At 38.4% G+C, this 26,699-nt stretch overlaps 1 protein-coding gene across 4 annotated transcripts in view; it reads right to left on the bottom strand.

Annotated features, from left to right (window-relative positions):
• PRKG1 (protein kinase cGMP-dependent 1) overlaps window positions 1–26,699 on the bottom strand; it is a 1,295,238-nt gene that overhangs the window by 1,186,880 nt on the left and 81,659 nt on the right. For 2 of the 4 annotated variants that reach the window (XM_003806332.6, XM_063607405.1), the window contains exon 1: window positions 22,083–26,699. This exon is cut by the window's right edge and continues 24,946 nt beyond it. The exons of the other annotated variants lie outside the window; for them this stretch is intronic. In XM_003806332.6, the coding sequence (XP_003806380.1) occupies window positions 22,083–22,393 (311 nt within the window). In that variant the 5' untranslated portion in view covers window positions 22,394–26,699. The remainder of the gene's footprint in view (window positions 1–22,082) is intronic. 4 annotated transcript variants of the gene reach the window in all.

Below are 26,699 nucleotides of genomic sequence, written 5' to 3'. Positions count from 1 at the left end.
ATTGACATTTTGGGACAGATAATTCTTTGTTATGAAAACTGTCCCGTGCATTGTAGGATACTTAGCAGCATCCCTGGCATCTACTCTCTTCTCAGCTGTGACAAGCAACATACCTCCAGAACATTGCAAATGCCCTTGGGAAGCAGTCTTTCCCAGTTGAAAGTCACTGGGCTAGCGGAATGATGAGGAGGCCTAGCAACTGCTGAAGCAGGGTTCTAAGAGCTTTACACATATAATCTTGTGTAATTCTCCTAACAGAAATCTGGGACACTATTATTATCTCTGTTTTATAGATGGAGGACCTAAGGCACAGAGTTGTTAAACAACTTACCTAAAGTAACACAGCATTAAATTGGTAGGCCTGAGAGTCCAACTGGGAGGTGTACTTCCAGAGACCATGCTCTTACCCGGTATACTATGCTGCCTCCCATTTTATAGATGAGAAATCCAAGGTGCAGAGAGGTAAAGGGCACAAGTACTGTCAAAACTCGAATTTGAATTCAGGTTTCTCTGATTCCAGAGCCCATACAATAAAACACCATGGTCTACTAACTATCCAGTTTCTGCAACCATGAGGCTAGTAGGAGTGCCAACTGGGCTACTGACCTAAAAATTATTAAGTGTCTAAACACAGGCTCAGTCTTTAGTTCATGGACAAATGCAACATAAGGGTTAATTTCTACCTTCAATGGCTAGACAAATGTGGGATAAGGAACCAAGAGCTCATTACACAGAGTCCTGGATCGGTTTCAAAGCCCCATCTTTCCTTCTTTCACCTCCCTCCTCTTTCCCTTTCCTTCCAATTCTATACCTCTTGAGCTGCTGTGCCTTCATTTTATCTACCATTTAAAAAAAGAAACCCTACTAAATTTATTAAATAAAAAGAATTGCATATTTCTAATTCTTATGTAATAATATCACACACACACAACTTTTATGGGAGCATATAACACATAAATTCAAGCACAAACAAAACACAAAAGCTCATAATTAAAAATGTTACATTTCTATCTCTGAAACAAGAGGTAAAAACAATACATCTAAAGTTTTCCAGATCCTTTTAGCCTGCCAAAAGTCCTCAATTTATTTTTCCTGAATCATATGACTTCAATAAAATGAAGAATACTGTTTCTACCCTAAATGTGAATTTCACTAGGAGTCTTCAAACCCTTGATTTACAAAAATTTATTCTTACAAATCTCATTGGGAAGGTGTGTAAATCTGTAAAGTCCTCAAGCAGACAGCAAACTAATTTGCTTTGACTCAGAATGCAGTTCCCCAGTATTGAGTATCACACTGCGCCAATACTTGAGTTTGTCTAAAAGCAGCAAAGCTGGGCACGCGGTCTGGCTGCTATCAAAGAATTCCCTTGAAATAGTGCTGAAAATAACTGCAATTGCTGTTAACTATAAGGTTTTCCTAAGTGAATAAGGCAAAAATAAGATTGGGGCTATTAATTTTAAATGAAATTGCTTACTTTACTCTTCAAGGCAACTAAGGAAACAGGGAATTACAATACACTCTAGCTGTGCCCAAGTAAATAAAGTCCCCCGCTTGAACCTGATTTAAGTGTGCATTACCAGCGTTTAGGTATTTGATTACAAAAACACAGACAGCCAAACCGTTTGACCAAAACATTTTGGGAGCTCATATAGAAGAGAAAAACTAGAAGAAAACTGCCTTTACCTCTGCAACAACCATGATTTCTGAGGCCAATAAGTTAGAAGCATCCCGAAACTAAAAGTCAGCATGGAAAATGAGAGAGTACAGAACTAGATATTAAGAGACCTGGATTCTGAATGTGCCTCTTAGTAGTGATATTACTATAGATCATAAACCCCCCCCAGACGTCTTTGTCATTAATTGTATAATGAAGGGGGTACATTTTGCAACTTTTATAGCCTTTCTTATCTGTAATGTGTGATTTTAAGGTTCAGTGCTCTGCAGGGAAAAGAGTAAGGAATGTGGATTCAGCCAGACCCAAGTTCAAATTCAGCTTTTATTTGTATACTGCGCTGTGACTTTGATCAAGTTATTTAATTTCCCTAAGCTTCAAGTGATTCAAATGCTAATTGTGGACTAATATAGCTTCTGAAGATGAAAAACAGTCTGAAATATAAATGTTAGTTTTGCTTATACACTGTAAGGTCTATAAACCCTTACACATAAAGCCAAAATCAAAACTCTAAACATCAAAGCTTTGTACGTTTGCATAAAACTCACTTGGTCACAAAACCCAACCTAATTTGGCCACAAGGGTTTCGGCAGCTTTTGTGTTTCCTATTTCAGTAAATATCCATATGTTTTGCTGAAGAAATGTAGATATGTTTTTTTATGGAGCGCTGCCCTAGACCCCCAGTGGATGTTACAGAATCCATTCTACATGTATCTTTCATGATACCATTCAAAAACCTGAAAGAAAAAAAAAATCTGGATTCTAAAGCACACTGGGATCCAAAGGTTTCAGGTAAGAATTATGCATTTATGTTACAGATTTTAATTGTTTAGCATGTATTTTAATTTTTAGAATTTCTTATATTCATAGCTCAAAACCAAACACGACCCATTCAATAAGTAATCCATACAGAATGAAAACACAGAGAATACTGATATATTCCATTTTGTTTCCTAATTATTAAGATTTAATACTCTGTCTCAATTGTTATGTTCATCTATCTTCACGTACAGACTGAGTGCAAAGAACTGTTAGAAGCTGAGCGCTACTAAAAGAATAAAAGGGAAATATATATACATATATATTTATATAAAACACTGCATAAGTGTTTTCTATGCCCTAGATACTACGCTAGTCTCTTTACATATGTATTTTTAATTTAAGGTTGTGACACAAGTTCTGTCCCCTAGTAGTTTAGAGCCTAGATCCGGATACACAAACAGCACTCATTGTTCACTGCACATCTACTGTGCCAAGCACCATTCTGGGGTCTAAAGCCTGGGGCCTGGATCAACAAAGGTGAGCTTACATGGACAAACAACCACAAGGAAACAGATAAATACATACTTTCAGGTAATTAAGTGCTCTCAAGAAACCAAGGTAAGATAATGCAATAAAGAATGTATGGAATAAAAGTGACTTGTTCAGAGAAGGGAGGTAGTACCTGAGTGCGTGGCGTGTGTGTGTGTGTGTGTGTGTGTATATAAAATACATATATATGTATATGTATATATACACACACATATATATATAAAATACACACACACATATATTTATATATAGTATACATATAAAATATATATATAAACACATACATACATATATATAATGTACACCCTCACAAAATGTGAAAAAAAATTATGAAGTAATAATTAAAAAAACAAGAGTTGACATTAAAAACCAAAAGAATATTAGACCTAAAGAAATGCAAATCTATAGTATACCATAAAACAAAGCATTTCAGACTGGTATGGGCAGAAAAGTTCTCCTGGAAGTGAAAGGCAGATCAGCCTTGAAAAGGAGGGGAACAAGCCAAGTACTAGCAAAGTGCAAGGAGAGACAGCTCCTAACTAAAAATCTCTGCTCCATTATTTTGGGCACCAGGATAAACTGCTTCCAATAGTGTTTATGTACAGTCTGCCACATTCAGCTCTAAATTCCCATCCTATATTATTCCAGGGGTTCTCTACTTTTAAGGCACATCAGAATCACCTAGAGGGGTGGTTAAAATACAGATTGCTAGCCCTAGCCCAGAGTTTCTGATTCAAAGAGTTTGGAGAGATATCTCAGAATCTGCATTTCTAACAAGCTCCCAGGTGACGCTGAAGCTGTTTGTCCAGAGCTCACACTTTGAGAACCGCAGGGTCTCTATATCTTTTAGGTTTTGCTCACCCTTCTGGATTCTGCAAACAAACAAAACACAAGGAAACCTGCACAACGATTCGTAGTGTGTTTTGAAAATCCTGTTGCATCACATGCATTTTTATAAAGTCCTCTAAATCCTTTGTTTATGTGTATACATGGGTATATCTCTAATATTTTGAATTCCTAATTGCTTTACACCTAGTTATTTATCCAAGCTGGTCCCCTTCCACAAACATTGCTCACTTTTGTTCACTATTACTTATTTAAATATAAAAATCTGTAACTGAATCTTAAATCACCAACTTACTGTAAACACATGGAACAGTTTATTGTCTCTGAAATTCCTTTATCAGTCTCCAGTGAATCCTCAAAGTAAGACTATTCTTTATTCTCTCACACTGAAACTTCATTTCTGGTACCCGCACAATAAGAAAGCAAGCTAACAGTGCTACCTCATTTCACTGCTGAATAAGCAACAGATTTGGCAGCATCCCCAGTTGGCTCATAACCCAGAAGCCTTTGCACCAGGCAGGACTGATAGGCATCAGAGCAAAGGCTTCTGGGGAACACAGCCAGCCAGTTAGCAAGCCAGGATCCTTAGTGAGACAAAGTGGAGTTAGCTTCAGCCACCTAAATCAGTTATGTCCCACTGGGGTTGGGACCACCTACTTTAGAGACCATTTCGTCTTCTTCATCTGCTTTCAGCCTCAGTGGCACAAGAACCCATTAGAATTCTTCCTTTAAAATCATTTCTATTCAAAAGAGAGGTTTAATTGAAACCCTCCACTTTCTTCACGAAATCATCACTTCAGGCACATCTAAAGAACTGAAATTTCTCCCTTTCTCTCTAAGCCCGTAAAGTTATTTTGTATTGCATTTTTCTCATGTATGCTTGTCCATTCCTTTATTTCATCAATCAAATCTCTTCTCTCCCTTTGCCTCTCTCATTTCACAAATAGCTCTCTGATCAGTTCTATTCACCTCAGGGATCAGTGCTTATCTTTAACCTGTTGACTCTGTTCTTTTAATACTTCATGGCAGAATTTGCACAGGGAGCCAAAAAGCCAAGTTGGAAGGTAATTTCAAGGATATGTCTTAGTGCTGAAGAAAATAGAACTGTAAAGCTGTAGAAAAGCAGAAGCCATACAGTTTGCTTACCAGAGTACCTCAAGATTAATCATTCTTAGTATAGGCAGAGGCAGCAACAGGTGATCTCAGGCAAATTTCTTAACTTCTCTGAGCTTGCTTTACTTTTGCTGTCCCTAAAATGGAGCAATTATTCCCTATATTTCAGAACTTTTATGAAGATTAGAGGGAAAAGGTATATTAATCCTCAGTAGAATGCCTGAACACCGTAAGTATTCTATAAATGGCAACCTGCTACTACTGCTGTTGTTACTGCTAATCAGATCATTAACACACTAATATACCAGATCTAGGCACAAAACTAAATGCTTCAATTCTCCAAAAACAACAACAAAAACCAGGCCAATTGAGCTTTTCTCACAGTAATGAGATTTAGTGTCCAATATAATAACAAATGCCCTGGGTCCAAATACAACCTTAGCATTCTAAACCTCATTGAATAAGCCATAAATTGTGTCACATAGTCATTCAAGTAAATTGATATTTGTAAAATAAAATGCTTATTTATATGAAAGGTATAGAAAAGGAAAATTTATAAATAAAGAAAGCAGATTAGTGGTTGCCAGGTCCTGGGAGTAGAGTAGGGACTGACTGCAATTGGGTTCCAGGAAATTTAGGGGGTAATTGAAATGTTCCAAAACTGGATTGTGGTGATGGTCGTACAAGTCTATAAATGTAGTGAAAAACCTTGTATTTTACATGTATACTAGGTAAGTTTTATGGTATATAAATTATACTTCCATAAAGCTGTTAAAAATAATCTTTCTTGTATTACATGACACATCTCAAAATAAACTAGTATTTTTATTTTTATTCTAAAGCATTCCATTATCAGCTCATCATTATGACTGTCAAGAATTTGTCCAAGACCACTAATGTATTCCTCTACAGGCAAGCAGGACTGTTATCATTGCTTTTATCCACAATCATATTGTTTTTGAAAAGACATCTTGAGATACAGTATCAAGGTCATTAACAGAAAGCATTTATAAGCTAAGACTATGTTCTACGTCTGATAGCTTCTTGGTCTGGACAGAAAACATTCAAGTTGGGAATGAATGGTTTTCAAATAGAAATCCATTACTAGTGAATGACTTCTACGCAAACATTTCAACAAACAGAGAAGCCACTTTTCTTTAAACACTTTTGATGGATTTAAATCAAATCATTAAAGCAGTGGGTCTTTAAAAGCTTCCTCCAGAGCAGCAATGCCATAGTCTACATATATAGTGGCTGCAAATGTTAAAATAAATGTTACGAACAATGTTATTATAATTTCACATACATGTATCTGCACAGAATAACCACTAAATACTAATACTTCCTGTCTTTTAGAGCATAAACAGCTTTCCCTTGGCATAATACAATTATTTTCATGATTTTTTTAACATGGTTTAAATACATAGTGCTCAGTATAAACTTCATCAATCCATTCTTAAATTTTTGGTAGGCCTATAACTGCTCATTGAATAAAATAAATAACATTATTATGGAACTTCACACTTGCCTATGTTCAACCCTTCTTGCCCACAGTTATCCCACACAGAAATTGTGTAGGATCCTTTCTGTCACTCAATCTTCCTCTGAGTCATACTCAGTAAAGCCAAGCTGGGTTGTGTTGGGCTCCACTCCAGGACCTTGTCATTACTGAACTTCTTTCCATCTCATGCTCTTCTATTTGGTTTAGATATGTACACAGCACTTTATCAATGGAAAACGGTTTAACAAAACTAATAAAAATTATGATAGTAATGAGAACCTCAACAGCAACTGTTTATTGAGCCCCATACTATGTTTTGAGCACTAGGCTGGGGATTCTCAAGCATTATCTCCAATCAGGGAAATGTTATAATCCTCATTTATAGTGAGAACATGGAAGATTAGATTCAATATTACACACCTAGTTAGTGGTAAAGTAGCAATTAAGTTAGAACCCATTCTCCTATCCATTGTATATGCCATGTTCTGAGCTTACCTACTGTAATTTCCATAAATGCATTGCTGAATCACAGGAGTCAGTGGCTTCTCAAGGTTATCTCATGAGTACATGAATGCCCACAGAGTGTGAAGAATGGGTTGAGCTAAGTGTGATGACCTACTGGGTTTACAGTGGTATCATTTAAGAACTATTGGATTTAGGTTATATTACCTTAACTCTTTGATAATTAATTTTCTCATCTGTACAACAGTGATGATCTGTCCTCCATTATTTGCTCAGATATTGTGAGGCATAAATGAAATCATACACATATTTATTTTTCTAGCCAATGAATATGTTGCAAAATCTATAGTTGCATTGGTAAATAGGTCACCTAGAAAAATAACTTCAGATACTCACATAAGCATATGACTAGATGAGGTGAAAAGTTTTTTATAGGATTAGGTGTTCTCAGTTTCCATCCTGAAGAGCTAAGAGACAATATACAAGCAAATTCCACCTTCACATTTTTCCTGTGTTTATTTTTATTAATGTTGAGGCAAGCACCTAGTTAAAAAGTATTTCCTTATGTGTTTAATGGTGTCTACCAACTCATAATTTTAAGATCTTCAAGAATTTTTGGAGAGTAAAAATTATATCTAAATTTGAAAGGATTTTCTTAGTACGTGTTCTGGCTGTGTCTGCAAAATAAAATTAGTAAGAATTTGAAAAGATTCTCTTCTATTTCCACTAATCCCATGCTTGTATTTATTAGCAATCAGTCTATCTTATTTTTAAGATTAACCAATTTATGAGATTTTATGTTGCAGAGTTTGGGATTACACATTTATTAGAGTTGGAGAACAACTGTGCTTCCTTGGAAAGGCATTACAAATCACAGATTATTCAAACTAGAAAGAACTTTTCATGACGGTAATCCCAAACTGAAAAATGGAAATGCCTTCAGAGGGCAGGCCAATAACATAAACAAGGGGTATGGGCTAGATGAAGAGAGTATGGAGTGATAGGGATTATCATGACCATTTGGAGCACAGGCAATCCACAAAGGCATGCCAAAGCATCCAAATGCAATACCAAACATGCTTGGAAATTCCACTGAGCTCAGTGACATAGGTTTCCAATGTTTAAAACTGTAAATTAAAAACTGAAGTATCTAAGGGCCAGAAACATGAAGAGGTTTTATCTTGTCCTTCATTTGACAAAAAAAAAAAAAAAATCATATTAAATATCTACTGTGTGCCATCCATTTCTGGGCTCCAAGGATGTAACATGGAGCAACAGAGAAATTGACTTTGTTTTCATGTAACTTACTATTTTCTGGGGGAAGTAGTTGTTAACCAATAACAGTCAAAACATAGAAATTCAAACTCTGATGGATATGGAAAAAATGTACACGGCACCACAAACCCAAACACTGAGAAATGGAAGCCCAATCCCAACCTAGGAATGCTGGGTCCAATCCATGTTGGAAGAAACAAAGGAGTGTCTTTTTTAGCATATAACCTACAACCACTAATTTTCAGATATTAAATGCTATGTGAGCGAGAAGAAGACACATATACTATAGTCTTACCCTATATTAGTTCCTTAACAAATATTTGGTAAATGATTGAACCAAAAAAAAAAAAAAACTGAAAACCAATCCATAGAAATTTTTATTAATTGCCAGAATAAAGAATCAGAAAGCATTGATACACTTTCCAAAAATTTCTATTAAAGACATTAATATTTAAGGGAAAAGAGGGAAATCAGTGAGGAAGTAAACCATTGGAAAATTGAGGTAATGTTTCTTCAAAATGGAAATTTGATTCAAGAGGAACAAGCCGATGCTACTTAAAAATTTTAAACTAAAAACAAACAAAATACTCAAGTACAAGATGGGGAAAACTTTCTATGTATGAATCAGCTAGAAATGCTTTAGGTATATGTAGTTGTGTTTAATAAAAATTTGAATATAGAGGTTGGATACAGTGGCTCACCCCTGTAATCCTAGCACTTTTGGAGGCCAAGGCTGGTGGATCGTTTGAGCTCAGGGGTTCAAGACCAGCCTAAGTAACACAGTAAGACCTTGTCTCTACAAAAACTACAAAAATTAGCCAGATGTAGTGCCATGCACCTGTAATTCCAGCTACTTGGGAGGCTGAGGCAGGAGGACCGCTTGATCCGGGGAGGCGGAGGTTGCAGTGAACCAAGATCGCACCACTGCACACTATCCTGGTCACTAGAGTGAGACCATGTCTCAAAACAAAACAAAACAGCAAACCAAAATTGAATATAGGAGCAATACAGTATTATTGAAAGAACTATCATTATACTAAGGCATGCTAGTCTCTAAAAGAGAATGCACCCATGACCATCATGAGTATGGGTATACAGTATATTAAAAATTACCAAAGAGCTCTCTATATAAAAGAAACAAAACTGCACAAGAGACTTCTGCTAAAAGTGAGTTGATGAAACAAATAGCTAAACAACAGAGCATATAGAGAGTGAGCATGAGCTCTGGGCTTACATAACCCTGCATTGCAGCACTTCAGGCCATTGTTTTGTTTTGGGCAAGTTGTCTAAATTCTCTGTGCCTCATTTTCTCCATATGAAAAACTGGGATGATAACAGTAGCTACTTTATCAGATTGCTGTGAGAATTAAATGAGATCACATATATGGTATACAGTTGGACAAATATTTTTAGTAATTATCATCATTATCATCATCATCATCATCATCATCATCAATAACTGACCATTAAAGACAAGGCTAAAAAGTAACAATTACTACTTTCACTTTATCAAAGATTTCTTTGGAGAGGAAATTGTTTCTAGGTCCAGAAAAAAAATGAAGAAAAAAAAGTGAGCCTAATTTGAGCAAGAGAAGTTGTTAATATTATATTCTTCCTTTCATGATGATAAAGCAATGGATTGATCTACAAAAAGAAGTGTTGAAATCTATTAACAGGAGTCAAGAAAGAGAGGGAAAAGCTGTCAGAGATGATTTAAAAACTCACTAGCAAGGGTTTCCTGAGATATTCTTTAATAACCTCTAAGACCATCTTGCAGAGAATCTCACTCTTGCCAAGAAAAATAAATGTATACTTGAGCCATTTTCCATCCATCACCCTGACAGTAACCCTTAGGAATCCAGAAGATGGAGCACTGCTCTATTACGATAGATGACTTACATAGCACACGACTTCAGTGACTGCACCAAAAGATAAGACGAACCTCAGATGAGAAAGGGTCACTCGAGAAGAGTATCCTCCTCTTTGATGATCAGTGTTTTTGCTTTTACACTTCAGGATAAAGGAGCTAGTAATCTGTTTGTTCAACTTGATACACCTGTCTGCACACCAAATTTGGTATATTCACCAAAATATTTCAATATTGGTTCTTCTGTTCTCCATTTTCTAAGGGTGTGAGTTGCTTAAACTATCGTGGTTATATAATGAATAGAATATGAATTTTAATGGATACTTTTCAAATATCAGAATTTTTGGAAAAAAGTTATTATAATTATTTAAAAACATGTAAACAAACACCCAAACACACATATCCATAATGCTTCTAAGTGCCTAAATTCTCTAATTCTGGAAGTTCTTTCTCTAATTATTGTTATTGGAAAGGACATGGGCTACACTCTTCTAGATGTTATCTATCAGAAAGAAAACACTTTTATTAAGCTGAGCATTTCCCATCAAAAGCCAAAAGGAAGGGAAAATAAATATGTTAATGCCTTCAGCAAACCAACAGAAAGGCAAAGGCTAGATAAATTCATGAAGTATGTAAAAGGTGTCAAGAAGTTAAAAAAGATAACTCATTCGCAGTGAGCTTATTTTATTTATTTGCCATTGCTTTCCATGAGGACAGTTTCAAAGTAACATCTATTTATTTGCATGCCATTCAGTGCTACATAAACAGGGAATCACTTAGTTCTCACTTAGTTCCTTTTTTTCCAACAAGAGAATATAGGTTTCCATACTAAGTAATGGTAAAACATCTGGAAAGCAGAATCAGGCAAGTCACAATTTTTCATGTCATATTTTCCTTTGATGAAGAACAAAGAATCTGAAGTAAAATTTTGAAGAAGAGAAAAATGACTTTTTCCTGACCAAGGCTAAAACTATTTTTAAAAGTTATAGCATTCTTTCTTTCACATTATTTCTAAAGCTTTTCAGATCTATAACAAGAAACACTGCTCATACAAGTGTATGATGGAGTTCACATTACATTTTTATAAAGCTAGGTATTAAATGAATAACTACAAACTTCGAGCAATTCTTTCATTTTGCACTGTACCATACACTATGGGGTAAAAAGATTTTCCTCTAACATTCAGAACTGAAAAAAAAGTTACATTAAGTAAAATCCATTTGCTCAGAGAGGAACTCACTGAATCGATCTCCCAGCCAAAAAAGAAAAAAAACACTACTCTTACTTTTCTAAGTGTCTTTGGGCGTACTTTTCTAAGCTTTGGTACCCTCCAAAAGTTCAAAAATAAAAGAGTAGCAATTACCGAGAATGAAGACCATGATTCACATGAAGTTCTGTACTCAACAGTGCATGCAGTGTACACTCTAGGGTTCATTCCAGTGCATATTTTCTTATTTCTCTCTTCCCACTGACATAATGAGTTGTCAACACAGGCTTAGCAAAATGGTACCTGTCACTTTCAGATGTTTAATATTCCTCTGTGAAGGATATGGTGACACTCTGTCAAACCAGCACAAATCTAATCTAAGGCTATCTTCTCTTACTCGCTTTAATACAAAACGTGTTACTTAGTCACCAGTGAATTAGGTAAGGTAGGTATTAGGAAGATACAAGTGTGGAGCTGTGCTTCCTTTTACAGCATGTTTGCCAGCCACCTGTAGGCATGGTAGCTTATGACCAACCCACCCTATTTTCCATCTGTAGCAATTACTCCAGAGGAGCAAAACTTAGATTTTGCATTTTTCTTTTTTGTCCCGGCCATATTTTCTTCTTTCTTTTCAGTCCAAACTTAGAAGCATTGTCAAAACCATAATTTACTGATAAAACGGGACCATTAAGATGATGTACAGTATATCCAGAAGATATGTTTTTTCCTCACATTATCTCCTTATTCCTTGGCCAAGATCTGGTGAAAGCTTGATATTACCATAATACAATTGTTTCTGAAAATAGTCCAAGTATTCTGCTTAACTAGAGTGTATTTGTCATCATTGACATTCAATCCAATTAACCAAATTAAACTGACTGGCTGATACTATAATTACCTCATGTTCAAAGAAGTACAATGTTACTTCTTAACAGTAGGTAGGGTCTAAAAGTGAGAAAATGACACTAAATATTAGAAGGTCAATAACATTAGATCTGTTTTTTGATGCATATTATAATCACATAAAAATAATGTAAGGTATTTACTCATGTTTTATGCCCAGCCAAAGCATAAGTAAATAGCTTACATTATTTTCTCTCCACCTCTATGTAGAAGTGAATTAAATTACATCTATCTTAAAGCAAATCTGAAGTTTAATTTACATTTATGATCTTTAGAAAGGCAAAAGTAATTAACATTATTTTATTTTTGATGCAGGTAAAAGTAGTATATCTTGGTAGTAAATTGTCACTAATTTCTTCTTTTTATATGAACTCCCATCCTTTCATAGGTTGGAATAAAAGAATGCAAAGACACAGATATTTTCCCAGTGTCCTACCACCAACTTCTGCCTATCATTCCGCTTCTAACTGCTAAGTCATAATAATTAAACACATGCTTTTGGTCATGTTTTTCATTGTTTCTAATTCCTCTTATCCCTCCCCAATTACGCGCAATAACCAAATGCACTCCATGAAGCTGGATTCATAATGAAAGTGTTTACTTTACTTATGATTAACTTCCCTGCATAATTAATGTCCCCAATCCTCCGGGTAGCCTTATTACATCTATTCTGTTTTAACATACTATCTGTCAGCTGAATACATTTTCATATTTTAGGAGTGGGGAAAAGACAGAAAAGCTCCTTGCTGACTCCAATTCTAAGATTATTTTTATCAAAAAGTATTTGCAATTATATTAGCTATTTTCATTGCTTATATAAAGTGCTATATTGGCTGATCCTCACCTGAGAAGATAATGATTAAATTACAAATGTAAATAGGCTCCTAGCAGAGACCATTAGCAACACCTTGAGGAGTTTGTAACAAGGATCTAAGGGGACAGAGGGCAGGAAAGACACACAGAGCTGGCAATAGGGGCAGCAGTGAGGTCTGACCACAGGGTTTAGGAATTCCCATTTCCCCTGGAAGTCTTCATGAGGGACACACCAAGATCTTTTATTGCAGGTGTCGTCTCCGACCTCTCAACTGCCAGCAATGCCCAGATCTGTCCACTTAAACCAAGCCTCCTGGAAAGGGGGCTGAAAGGTTGATGTGCTAGTTCTGCTTTCTCTGAAGTCTCCTCGGAAAGTACTCCTCAGCCTGAGCTCACGCTGTTTGCCTTAAAAGGATAAAATATCTGTAGGAAAAAAAAAAAAAAAAAAAAACTGTAGCTGGCTGCAGAGACATCACATACCAAGAGAGACGCTACAAGCCCAGGACTGCTCTTCCAAGAGGCGCTCATCATTGTTTCACCTTCAACTTAGCATTGGATAGCAGGAGCTGGGACCCAAAGAAACTATCTGGCCACAGAGGCAGCTGCCCTCAGCAAGAATTTAAAAACAAAACAAACAAACAAAAAACTTGGGATGAAAGCTGATCCTAATGTGTGTCACATTTGAAAGTGGCCAGGAACACTGGCTGGCAGGAAAGGGGAAACATACTTACCCACTGAACAGAGCTGCTGCCACTTTTGTGTGCCCCAGGTCCTTAACAGGTAACCCCAGAGATTAAAGTGACGCTGATAGGTTCAGATGCTAGGGAGATTGGGGAGCTGAAGCTGCCTGGCTCCACTGCAAGCCAGGGACTTGGGTTGCTCAAAAAGAAACAAGAAAGGTGCTTCCCCAAAGAATAGGAATTCAAGTAGTCTGTAACAATCAACAATGAATGGGTCATAGCAGAGGTTTCTCAACCCTGGCTGAATATTATAATCACTTTGGGAGTAAAAATAATATACCTATACCTCAGGTCTACCCCAGAGCAATTAAATCATAGGCTCTGGAGGTGGTGCCCACCAAATGTATGTTTTAAAGCTCCCTAGGTGATTGTAACATACAGCTATGTTTGAGAACCAATGGGCTAGGTAGGGAAATGATCACTTGTTTAGGAGAATAAACAAGAAGGCATCAACTAAACTGTCTACACGTACAATTTGGCAAAAAAAAAAAATCCAGCTATGCTTTCGCAGGCCCCTAGTGCTTAAAGGTTTTAGCCAATAGAGACATTCAACTCTTTAGATGAACACTTTATCCTGGTCTTTTGCTTAATATCACACACAAACGTACACACACACACACACACACACACACACACACACACACTCCTCTTGTCATCTTCCTATTAGAGTGGTTATCAAATTTTGCTACACGTTAAAGTTACCTGGAGAATCATTAAAAATTACTGATATGTAGCTTCCAACACCCGGACATTCTGATTTTAATTGGTTTGTGGTACAATCTAGGAATTGGATTTTTATGTTCCCCATGTGATTCTAACGTGCAGGAAAGTTTGGGAACCGCCGTCCTACATTATTTCTTCCACTAGTCCCAGAGTCCTTCTGCTTCCTATTTAATTATTGGTGAACAGATACACCCCAGAGAATGACCTATATGTTATTCATAAAGTTTTCCTGCAACTACCTAATCCCCATGACCCTTTGGGCAGTAAGAGAGCCTAGTGGCTAAGGAGAAAAGCTCTGGAGCTCAAATTCAGGCTCAACCTAGTGTGACTGTGGGCAAGTTGCTTCACTTCTCTGCGCCCCAGAGTTCTTTTTTTCTCATGCGGTGAAATTGGGATAATCCAGAATCTTCCTCATAGGGTTGTTTTTGTCCTAAAAAAACGATGATCAGGTGGGGTGCGGTGGCTTACATATGTATTCCCAGCACTTTCTTTGGAGGCCCAGATGCTGGAGAATCATTTGAGGCCAGAAGTTCAAGACCAGCCTGTGCAACTGAGACCCTGTCTCTACAGAAAAAAATTAAAAATTATCCAGGTGTGGTGCTATGTGCCTATAATCTTGGCTACTCTGGAGGCTGAGGCAAGAGGATCACTTGAGCCCAGGAGTTTGAAGCTGCAGTGAGCTACGGCTGTGTCACTGCACTCCAGCCTGGGCAGTAAGACAGAAAGAACCTGTCTCAATCAATCAATCAATCATTCAATCAATGAAAGAGACAATCTATATAAAGCACAGGAGCAGTGCCTGGCACAGAGTTAGTGCTCCATAAATGTTACCCAATCTGATGATGATGAGCAGTGTAATTCTTGATGCTTTCATTCAGAAGCAGGATGCACTGAGTTGTTACCCTTATTCTTGTCCTCTGCACTGTTGGCTGCACAAACACCACCAAGTCCTCAATGATGTCAAATTAAGGAGCATTTCAAAGGGACAGTACAGTGCATTCAAAACAAGCACTGGTCTAATGGGAAACTATCTTCAGTATAGCTCCCTAAGAAGGCAAGCCTTCGATATACTCTAATTTGGGTGTCTCTTCTCTATGGCAGTCTTCATCCATAAAGTACTATCTTACTTGCAAGCTCTTTTCCAGTCTTGTCACCTATTTACTTGCACACAAAGCCTATCACTATTTTCCAACTTCCTTGCAAATATGGCATAGTTTTACCAATACCCATCTCGTTTTGCCCTTTCTTGTTCCCTCGATATGCATTTCTTCTTCTCACTCTACTCTCCAGTTTTTTTCATTGCTTATAAATTTCATGCTTAAAATATAGGCAGCCTCTAGAAGCTGAAAAAGACAAGATATGGAGTCTCCCCTAGAGCCTCCAGAAGGAATGCTTATATGAATTTTATAAGCAATGAAAAAAGCTGGAGAGTAGTATGCTTATAAAATTCATTCAGAAATAAGACACTTTTGAGAGTGTACTATTAGTTCCATATTGTGTTAAACATCTGTTTTGTGTAGCTGAAGTTTTTGTGCTATTGTTTATATTTACAGGACAGTTTTGGAGGGAGAACGTTCCTCTGCTCTTACAAACAAAATTATCCTTAGAGAGTTCAAACAGGTTGCACATACTGAACTTCTCAGAAAATAAATTTTAAGGAAGTGCTGAGGAACACAGTCGTTACAGAAGATGGTGAGAGGGAAGCAGAACCGGTGTCAGAACTGAGTGTGAGGAAGCAGAGAAGGGCTGTCGGGGAAGGGGTGGCAAACAGTACCAGCTCAACAATTCAGATTAGGATACAAAATGCCAAGGATGTGATTGCATAATAAGTTGTTGAGCATACTGGTAAATGCTGCTTTCAGCATGTGCTTATTTATCACATTGTCTTGCGTTCTCTGAGCTTGAAAGGTTCAAGTCAGAGGATCTGGAATGCTAGCAACAGACCCAGTTTCTTGGGATGGGCTGCAGCACCTATGGTAGAGATGGCAGAAAGAGCAGCAGCCTGGTGTTCGAATATGGTTGCTAGGATACCATGGAGACCCTCCATTGCTAGGCAGACAGAAAAAAGAATGTGTCCATATGCCTTATAACCTGCAAACAGCAACAATAGAAACATCATCTGTGTTCTTCTACCCTTTCCCATTAGGAATCCAGATAACAAGTAGCAGGAGCTTGGAAATGTGACCCAGTAGAGCAAGGAAGCTGGTAATTTATATTCTCAGGCAGGTAGTAGAGCCATTCTATTTAAGAGCTTACCAGTATCTTCATTATAAGACCCATTCTGGGGGCATGCAACTTGACTGTGCTTCAAAATACCCTAATAGGGTTTTAGCACCCTGGTCTCATACATTTTTATAAATGCTCCCGGGACTTCATTTCTACTGCATAAACTGTAATGTCAAATTAACAATCAACCTTAAATTAGAAACTCTATTAGAATAACATTAGGTTGGAATTTAACTCCTCCACAAAAAACAAGAAAGATGACTTTCGAAAAACAACTTCAGGTTCAATTCTCACTGATGTTCAGTTTGCCTAGGTATGTGAGGAATCTGCAGTGCTAGTCTGTGGCATGAAGTTAGATTATTTTCAATGGGAACATTTGGAAGTGAGTGGAAAAAGGAACTTGGAACTTGGTTTCTTTAAGACTTCTAATCATCTTCTGTTTGCTTCAATTAACTACTCTTACCTAGTTATATAGTTACGACTATTAACAGGACTGTGATGGTGGGGGTAAGAAAGCTGAACTGATATTCTGGCATTCAGAACTGCATTAGTGGGTAACTATTAGTCCTTGGTATAAAACACACACACACACACACACACACACACACAAATGAGCCTTAGCTATTCTAAAACCCAAAAGAATGCCCTCTCGCCTACTTTATCAAATCATAGAAACCAAGATTCTCATTCTCACTGGCCTAAACTTGCTTTTCCACAGTTCCCACTACAGTACTTTAGCACAGCCACTAGTTGCTGCCAATTCCCAGAGGGGCCCTGCTTTCTTTTTCTGTGCTGTCACTTTGCTAATGGCTTGGAATGTATTTCCCCAATCCCTATCTCTATCCCTCCCTCTTTCCTCTCATTTCCACTCACCTAAATCATAGCCATTCTTCAAATACTTACTTTAAACCCTTCTACTTCCACATGAGTTTCTGACACCATAAAACTAAACAGGCTTGATTATATTTTGCCAACTCTCTTAGTTATCTCCCCTGTGACTTACCTTACTCTATCTACTTTCTAGAATATTTACTTGTGCAGTATTGTTAACTCCTTGTTCACTCCTGGATGGTAGGCCCTATGTAGCTCTTACCTCTAATGCCTTACAATATTTTGCATGTCACAGGCAATCCCATAGAAGTATTGAACTGAGCTGTAGGGCACTTATGGAATTAAATTTCTACCTTTCAAGCCATCTATGTTTTAATATTATGCCATCTATGATTACACTAGAATTCTAGAATTCTCTCAACTTCCAACAGAATTTAATATACAGTCTTTAGGAATGTTTTGTTTTTCTTGAAATATATCAGTATAAAGTTTAAAAGATTAAATAATCTCTTAAAATTAATGCCTCCTTAAAAATAAAAATAGGCCGGGTGCAGTGGCTCACACCTGTAATCCCAGCACTTTGGGAGGCTAAGGCAGGCGGATCATGAGGTCAGGAGATCGAGACCATCCTGGTAACACTGTGAAACCCCGTCTCTACTGAAAATGCCGGGCGTGGTGGCTGGCGCCTGTAGTCCCAGCTACTCGGGAGGCTGAGGCAAGAGAATGGTGTGAACCCGGGAGGCAGAGCTTGCAGTGAGCTGAGATCGCGCCACTGCACTCCAGCCTGGGCGACGGAGCGAGACTCCATCTCAATAAATAAATAAATAAATAAATATAAATAAATATTTTTATCCTCAACTCCTCCAAAGTACTTCACAATGAAAAAGTGAAACAGGGGCCAGGTGTGGTGGCTCACACCTGTAATCTCAGCACTTTGGGAGGCCCAGGTGGGCTGATAACCTGAGTTCAGGAGTTCAAGATCAGCCTGGCCAAAATGGCGAAACCCCATCTCTACTAAAAAAAAAAAAAAAAAAAAAAAAAAAAAAAATAGCCAGGCATTGGTGGCACGTGCCTGTAATCCCAGCCACTCAGGAGGCTGAGATGGGAGAGTTGCTTGAACCCTGGAGGCGGAGGTTACAGTGAGCCAAGATCGTGCCACTGCACTCCAGCCTGGGTGACAGAGCGAGACTCTGTCTCAACAACAACAACAACAAAGGAAAAAAAAAAGGAAACAAAATAGAACATGGAGTGAAAGCAACAGCTTACAAAATACAAAGACACTAACCACTTCTAGGAACTCAAGTCTATATAATCCAACTGAAATGACTGAAACCCTGTGACATGAAAATGGAAAAGATTTGGGAATATTTTCAAAAGATAAGGGGTTTAGATCAAAATTTCAGAGACTGAATGTTCTAACATGATATAGAATCAATTTCAGGAATGAAACTTCATGAAATAAAATTACTTAAGTCCATAAGAACTATTCTATATAGGCAATCAACAGGCTATCTGATCTCACATAATGAACGCTTAGGTTTTGTTTTTCATTTTAAGGGTTTATTTGCTCAGTTTATTTCCAAATATAGTTTAGTAGTTTTACATTCTCAAGGAGTTATTTGGTAGCAGTGGAATATAGATTCCAATTTGCTACATCAGTTATTTGCTTCACATAAGTATTGTATCTATACAGATTGTGAAAGAGATCAATAAAAACCCTCCTCCTACCTCATAGTTATAGCAGGAGTGTCCTGGCTCAGTGCTGGAATCTGACAGAACCTTCCCTCCAATTCCCACATTAAAGGAAAAATTCCAAGCCAAAAATGTTTAAATGATTCAAGTTATTAAGTTAATTTACATTTTATACTATTTTTAAATGACCAAATTTACCAAGAAAACAGAACTAAAAAAAAAATTATAATCCTTTGACCAAATTTACCAAGAAAACAGAACTAAAAAAAAATTATAATCCTCAGAAGGCAACCTTAGTAAGTAAAAACTAAACAGATGTATTTGCATATATCAGATAAATGAACAGAACATTAGCGGGGCAGTTACCTACATCTAAAAAAAAGAGAATCAAAAACTAGCATGAACGTAAACTGGAAATTAATGTGTCTATTTAGATAGTTTCATTTTAACTGGAAACTCACAATAATCTATATGTATGTTTAAGAAAGATGGCTACATTTAAGATGTAGTAAAGATGAAATACAAAGACACAAACACTTGTTGCCAGTAAGTCCGTGTAATCAAATTATTCATAGTGAAATACATTGAAAGGCAAACAAGTCTTCTTTGGTTTGGCAGGTTTTCTTAACTCTTTCTGGAGCTACCTTGTACAACCATTCAAACAACATAAGATTTATTCATTTTGCATACAATGTACTTCTTTTTTCCCTAAGAAAGGTACACTTTCTACTACTCAAGCCAATTTTTTTCTAGTTTTCTTTATGTAAGTGTGAAAAAAGAACAGATGTTTTTCCAAAATTATTTAAGCTTGGAAGGCATTCTATCATTTTCCTCAATAAAATACTTCAGAGTCACCCAAAGCATCATGGCAATACCTTAAGAGCTGAGTCCTTTAAAATACAAGTTATTAGTAAGAAATCAGTATCAGGACACACAGTGTTGTTTGATAGATAAAATGTTATTATAATGATAGATAAAATGTTATTATAATGGGATGCTAAAAATTATTTGCCACACCAGCTTTATTTTCCACTCTGGACCTTTTTCGTTTGTTTGTTTTTCAATCTAGTTATTCTACAAGTCATGTACAAAGAGGCTTTTAAACTTATCACATTGTATAGCTCATTCCCTACTGCCTAGAATCTTGTAAATCTCTGATGGAATGTTTAACTGGAGTTATCAGCTGGCTTGAACATGCTTCACTATGAAAACTATTAAAGTGGTCTTTTTGTAAAAGCAGAGTTTGCTCTGTGTCACTCAAAAGTCCTGCGGATACAAAAATGAGATCCTATGAAATGTTTAAAGATGCAGAGAGCTGTCTTTGAGTTATTTTTTCATTATGCAAAACTTGGCCCAGGAGAGATGGTCATGTACCTCGTTAGCTAAAACAGTCAGGCATGTCAGGATTGCAAATTAATTTACCAGAGAAAGTTGAAGTTTATTCAGATCACTCAGGTTTCTAAGGCAGATCTAAGTCTGCTGAACTATTAGGGCAATTTGGTAAGGTCAGAATCTCAGAAATGTTTATCCTTATTGTCTCTTTCCAACTCCCTCGCAGAATACAAACTCCTCCCTAAACTAAGCCTGCATGAACAGCAAATGTTTCATGGGAATCAACATGTATAGGTATAACTCTAAGTTTTCAAAAGTAGTAATTGGTACATACTGTGATTCTCCCTAAAAAACATCCAATAAATACAAATAGAGATAATCGAATATTTACTTTCTCCTTATACTAACTTGTTGTATTTATGAAGTGAAGGGTTTCGATGGACCTTGCATTATTACGTAACACGTGCCATCCAGCCAATGTGATTTCGTTAGTAGTAGAGTAAGCAGCAATATCCTTGGTTTTATCAATTATGTTATTATCTATTAATTTAAAATGTCGTTCTTTTGGGTGCTCTCCCACATTCTCTGTTAACCTCATGTTCCTGTCGCTTTACTCTCCATATGAACTCTGAGTTGAGTGTTGTATAACAAGTTTCATTAAATTTTTCCCATCCAAGTTATGAAGCCCACTAACATCAGAATTGCACAGTTCCCTAAAAGGCTAGAACAATGCCAGAGTGGTTGCATTAGAAGCCAAGAGTAAGGCAAACAATGGGTCCACGTTTTAAATAAGATAAGTGTGCTTATCTGTATCTGACCCTGGAAACAAGCAACCACCTCTTGGGAGATGGAGATGCTCCATTAGTAACATTATGCACGTTTCTTAAGTAAAATAAGCAATCTTCTCCCTCATATGTTATGAAAAAATATTTCTTCAAAATCAACAGACTAGTCTTCCATTTATGGATTGTAAATGTCATCCAATTCAGGAAATCAAAAATTCTTCCTTTTTCTATGCCTATTTGCTTATGTTTCACACTTTGATGATGACAAGAACGTCAGGTTTGAAGGGTACCAGCGTGAAGCGCCAGCAGGTAGAGAAATCCGGGAGAGCCACAAAAGCATAGAAAGTATGGGTGATATCAGACGCATTTCATTTCAAGTCTGATGAGCCTGCATTTAGGATTTTCCAGCTGGGCTGGTTTGCCAGGGCTTTTGGGAGACGGGGGCTTTTTATTTCTTCTCTCACACTCACACACACGGTCGGACACACACCTGGGACGTGTTCAAACTCTACGTACACTAGGTGGCTTATACGAACGTATATGTATATTTAAAAATAATACCTTGACATCTGACAAAGACACGAAGGCAACGTATGTGCAGTGAGTCTGGCTCTGAGAAACGTGCACAGCCCCGCAAGAAGTGCCCGTTAAAATGAAACATTTCTGAGGATGAGGACAGACATGGCAAGCGGGAGGGGCGGGGGCCGACAGACAATACAGAGACCCGCAGCTCCCCATCGCCAGGGCGCCACATGGACCCGGCGCGTCACCCCTGCTTACTGTGGGCTCTTGGGGTAGAAGGGCAGGGTCACATGGCTGAGATCCTGGATGTCGAAGGCGGTGGGCTCGGCGGAGATCGCCTGCCGCTTGGTGCGCGGCTCGCCTTGCAAGGTGCTCGCGCTCTGCTTCTGCGCCTGCTGGGTGGCTGGTCGGATCACCGAGCGGTACTTGTCCAGCTCGTTCTGCAGCTTCTGGATCAGTTCGTCCTTCTGATCCAACTCCAGCTCCAGCTCGTCGATGAGAGCATCCCGCTGCCTCAGCTCCTCGATCTTCTCCTGGAGCGCGTACTGTAAATCCCGCAAGGTGCCCATGCTCCTCCGGGCTGCCGGGGGCTCCTTCCTGCCGCTGCTCCGCGTCTTGAGGCTTCCTCCCCTCTCCGATCAACTTTCCCCAAAGTCGCCGCTGCCTCCCGAGTGCCAAAGCTTCCTACTTGAGACCAAAGCCAGCCCTGGCTTCTGAGCATGCCCAGTCCGCCGGCTCCAGCCACCCAGAGTTTCAGTGCAGATTCCACTTCTCTGGGCTGGCTGTGAGGCTCAGAGCGGGGAGAGCAAACCAGCAGGTCCAACCCGGGATTAAACCTGAGACGCGGTGGGCGCCGCGGCGCGGGGGAGAAGAGCCGGGAGGCGCGGTGGCGGGGGAGCGGGAGGAGGGGACGTGAATGGGGGCTCCGAGGCAGCGGCTGGGCTCTCAGAGTCCTTCGCGCCGGGCGCCCAAGGAAGCTTGCGGGGCGTGCGGGGAGCCTGATAAGCCTCCGAGGCGCGCCGGGGGTGTGCGGGTGGAGCGAGGCGGGAGCGCTACTTCGGGGGTGGGGAGGTGGGAGGGAGGGGACAGGGAGGACCCCGGGCAAACTCGGGAGGCCTCAGCTGACTCCAGAGCAGACCAGCCTGGAGAATGCTGGGCTACGATCCTAGCGACGTACGAGGCATAGGGGACTCTGTATCATCAAAGCTCTGAGTTCTGGAGGTATTTTGACGGCCGGCCTCACTAAGGAAATCTCCCGAGCGGTGTGGCCGAGCTGTCGCTTCTCCCACGCCACCTTCCCCACCCGGAGCGCCTCACACAGGTGGCTAACGCTTGCGAAGAAACTTGCCTCTCAGGAGATGCGAGCGAGTCGGCGCCCGCGAGGAATTCCCCCTTTCAGCCTACTACCTTTGGGAAAGGGTTGTGGGGTAGGGGGTGGGGTTTCCGATTTTAGCACCCGAGGCGTTGCTACTCTTCGCCTGCTCCAGATAGTTACTTTCCTTTCTGCCCCTTCCAAACTCTCATCGGGGAACTGTTTTAGGGCAAAGGCCAAAAACGGATTTGGGCCCTAGCAGGCCACTCAGCTTCCCCATGAGCCCTCCGCCTTGAGCTGGTGCCTGGGAATAGTTCTCGGATGGGCCTTGCTTCTTCCATTTGCTGAATTTGGCGGGGAGAGGGTGGGGGTTAAAAATCATTCCCGAGCTCCAAAAATTTCATCTTGAAACTGAATCATACCTTTAAAAATATTACTTTCCTCACAACCAAGCTGTTAGGAATGTATCTTTCCACTTGAATGGCCAGGAAGACATCCTGACACAAACTTTGAAGAAGAGGGAAAATCGTGAAGGAGCGAGGGAGACCACGCAGGCTGCAGTGAATTGTACACTATACTGCAGTCACCCCCACCTCTACCCACTCCCACCCTCATCCCTGCCCACTCAATATTCCCCAAAATGATCACAATTAGGTAACTTCTTTTCTATCCAAGTGTTACACTCCCATCATGGGAACACATGTTTAGAATCCCCAAATATCTGCCTAATACGTACCTAAATCCCTAATATTTGCTTAAGACATTACGAACTCATCCAATTTTATAGCATCTTTATTGGCAGACTTTTGATTACTATTCTTGGGCACTCAATATTATAATCCTCAATGCTCTATTTGGTTATTCCTTAACACTAAAACAAAATGGACAGAAAATAAAATTGAATTGCAATGCAATTCTAAACTTAGCAAAGAATAGTATCAAAATAACTTGCACACTGTTGCTTTTGAATACGCAACTTTTTGTATTTAAGCTAGAGACAGAGGAAGGGAGGAAAGGAGGGAGGGAGGTCAAGGTATCTTAACAAGCTTGTTCATTTAAAGTGTCCTTGTTTTTAATTAGAGGACTAAATGACAAAATATATAGTCCTAAATATTCTTTTATGTAGATTATGATCTAGTAATTCTCTTAATGCAGATTACACAAGACACTTCATTTTTCTGCTTTCCAACACAGACTTTCAGAAGTGCATTTATTTCTAAATGTGATATATAAAATGGATCATTCTCAAAACATTTTCTTTTGCAATGAAGAAATGAGCAACTTACAAATATTGAAAATAATAATAGCTCTGAATTACTGTTGTTTTAAAGTAAACCAAGCAGAAGTACTGTGACTTTGTATAACTCACTGTATTCTAAAAAAGCTTCCATGAAAATTTCCTTCTTCTGGGCAAAAGGCCAAATTCTTATTTAACCTGTGGGAATTCTTTATTTCCATGGGAAAATGTTGAATACAAAATGACTTTTTCCTATAGATCTATTATTGGGGTTCATGAAGCCATGAGTTTATGTCTAAAAATATGTCAGATACAATGTATAGAGGACATAATTAGACAACTGCTAAGCTGGGTTCAGAATTCCAGGATTTTCTCTTTGTTTTTTTGTTAGTTTGTTTGTTTGTTTGTTTTTTGAGACGGAGTTTTGCTCTGGTCACCCAGGCTGAAGTGCAGTGGCGCAATCTCAGCTCCCTGCAACCTCCGCCTCCTGGATTCAAGTGATTCTCCTGCCTCAGCCTCCGGAGTAGCTGGGACTACAGGCACCCGCCACCACGCCGGCTAGTTTTTGTATTTTTAGTAGAGACGGGGTTCACCATGTTGGCCAGGATGTTCTCGATCTCTTGATCTCGTGATCTGCCCGCCTTGGCCTCCAAAAATGCTGGGATTACAGGCATGAGCCACTGTGCCCAGCCATCTCGTTCATTTTTAAAGTGAAAACAAATATTTTAAATACGTTTTTCATTGATGTTTTAGAGTTTATTTAGGGTTTAAATGGGGTTACTTAATGTTTTTGAGCAGCACAAAGAGAGAAGGTTCTTCCTCATTTGTAGAAAGTCTGTCTACATGTACAAAGGAAAATAAAAACTAAAACACTTTCCCCAAAAATAAAAAAAAAACAAAAATATTTAGGCATTTTGGAAAAAAGTGAGTTTTTTTACACTAAATTATGTAAATACTTTTCAGTATTTAAGCTGGCATATCTACATGCAACTATAGGATGTATACACATTACATTTTCATTTTAAATTTACATCTCATGATATAAAATCTGTTCCAGGATGAATCTGATATTGAGAGTCAGGAATCTGTTATAACAAACACAAAGAGAGTAAAAAGCTGAAAAGACATGACTTTTACAATTGGCTTTAAAAGGTGTTCAAGGAATAGAATATATTTAGTTATCTCAGGCTGTGTTATTTTTTTAAATTGATTTCCCCTTAAATGCTTTATAATTTCATATGCAAAATCCAGGATTCTAGCCTTTTCTCTTTCATTTTTAAAGTAAAAATAAATATTTTAGGTATGTTTTTCAATGATGCTTTTGACCAGCTGTTTAGATCTTGAGCGACCAGGTTTCCATCTCAACCTTTTGAGTGTTTCCAATATTTTCTTAAACATCTTCTGCGTTGTACTTAGTAAATGCTGGAAATAAACCCTACGTGAAAAATCAAAGTCCTGCAATTACGTCTTAACAGACAAATTATCTTTACTAAGTGTCATGTAGTAAACTTAATTGGCTAAATTACAAGATCAAAGATCAGGCACAAGTCTACTTTCTGCTAACTAGGAAGTGTCTACCTCAGATTCCTTCAGGGTTAGAGTAGAGGAGAATGGCTTGGTCTGAGCCCTGCCCCACTGCCTATCTGAGATGAAGCTTTGACATGAGATGCTAACAGTTAGAACAATGCAATTTTGAAGGAACTGACTTCATACTCTAGAATTCCAGAAACAACTCACAACCTGTTTTTCAGCAGTCTTCCTTTTTCATAACTTTAATAGAAGCAAAGTTCTACTGGTAGCCAGACCAAACTGTGGCCTGTTGAACTCCAACATGCTCTTTAGTCTTGCACCCAATCCTCATAATTGAGAATAAAAACTGACATGCCTTCCTTAATGGATTCTCAGAATCATTTAATGAGCTATTCCAATAAAGTAGCTTTATTATAATACTGGCTATTCAAAAATAAATCTGTAGAATTTGTCATCCTTCACTAAAAACATAATTAGCCCAAAAGATCTGTGCTAATTTTATCCACTTATCCATTCCACTGACACTGTATTTCCTGGAAGAATCTTAAGTTTTGAAATTTTCTTCTGCCATTTCATGTGTATATCTTGAATGGGAAAAAATAAACAAACAAAAATATAGCTGAGCCTTTCAGGAGACAGAAGCTTCCTCTGGCAGAAGATTGCTAAAAGTAACAAGTCCTCCTAGGAATCTAGATTTTAAAGTTATTACTGGCAGACATAACGGTCTGTTCTAAGTTGCTAATCATAATCAAGATCACAAAAAATTAACTAACTTCCTTGACTTCTTAATGCATGA

The sequence above is a fragment of the Pan paniscus genome, chromosome 8, assembly GCF_029289425.2.
Source record: "Pan paniscus chromosome 8, NHGRI_mPanPan1-v2.0_pri, whole genome shotgun sequence".
NCBI classification, from domain to species: Eukaryota; Metazoa; Chordata; class Mammalia; order Primates; family Hominidae; genus Pan; species Pan paniscus.
This window is presented reverse-complemented; position numbering and strand designations above follow the sequence as displayed.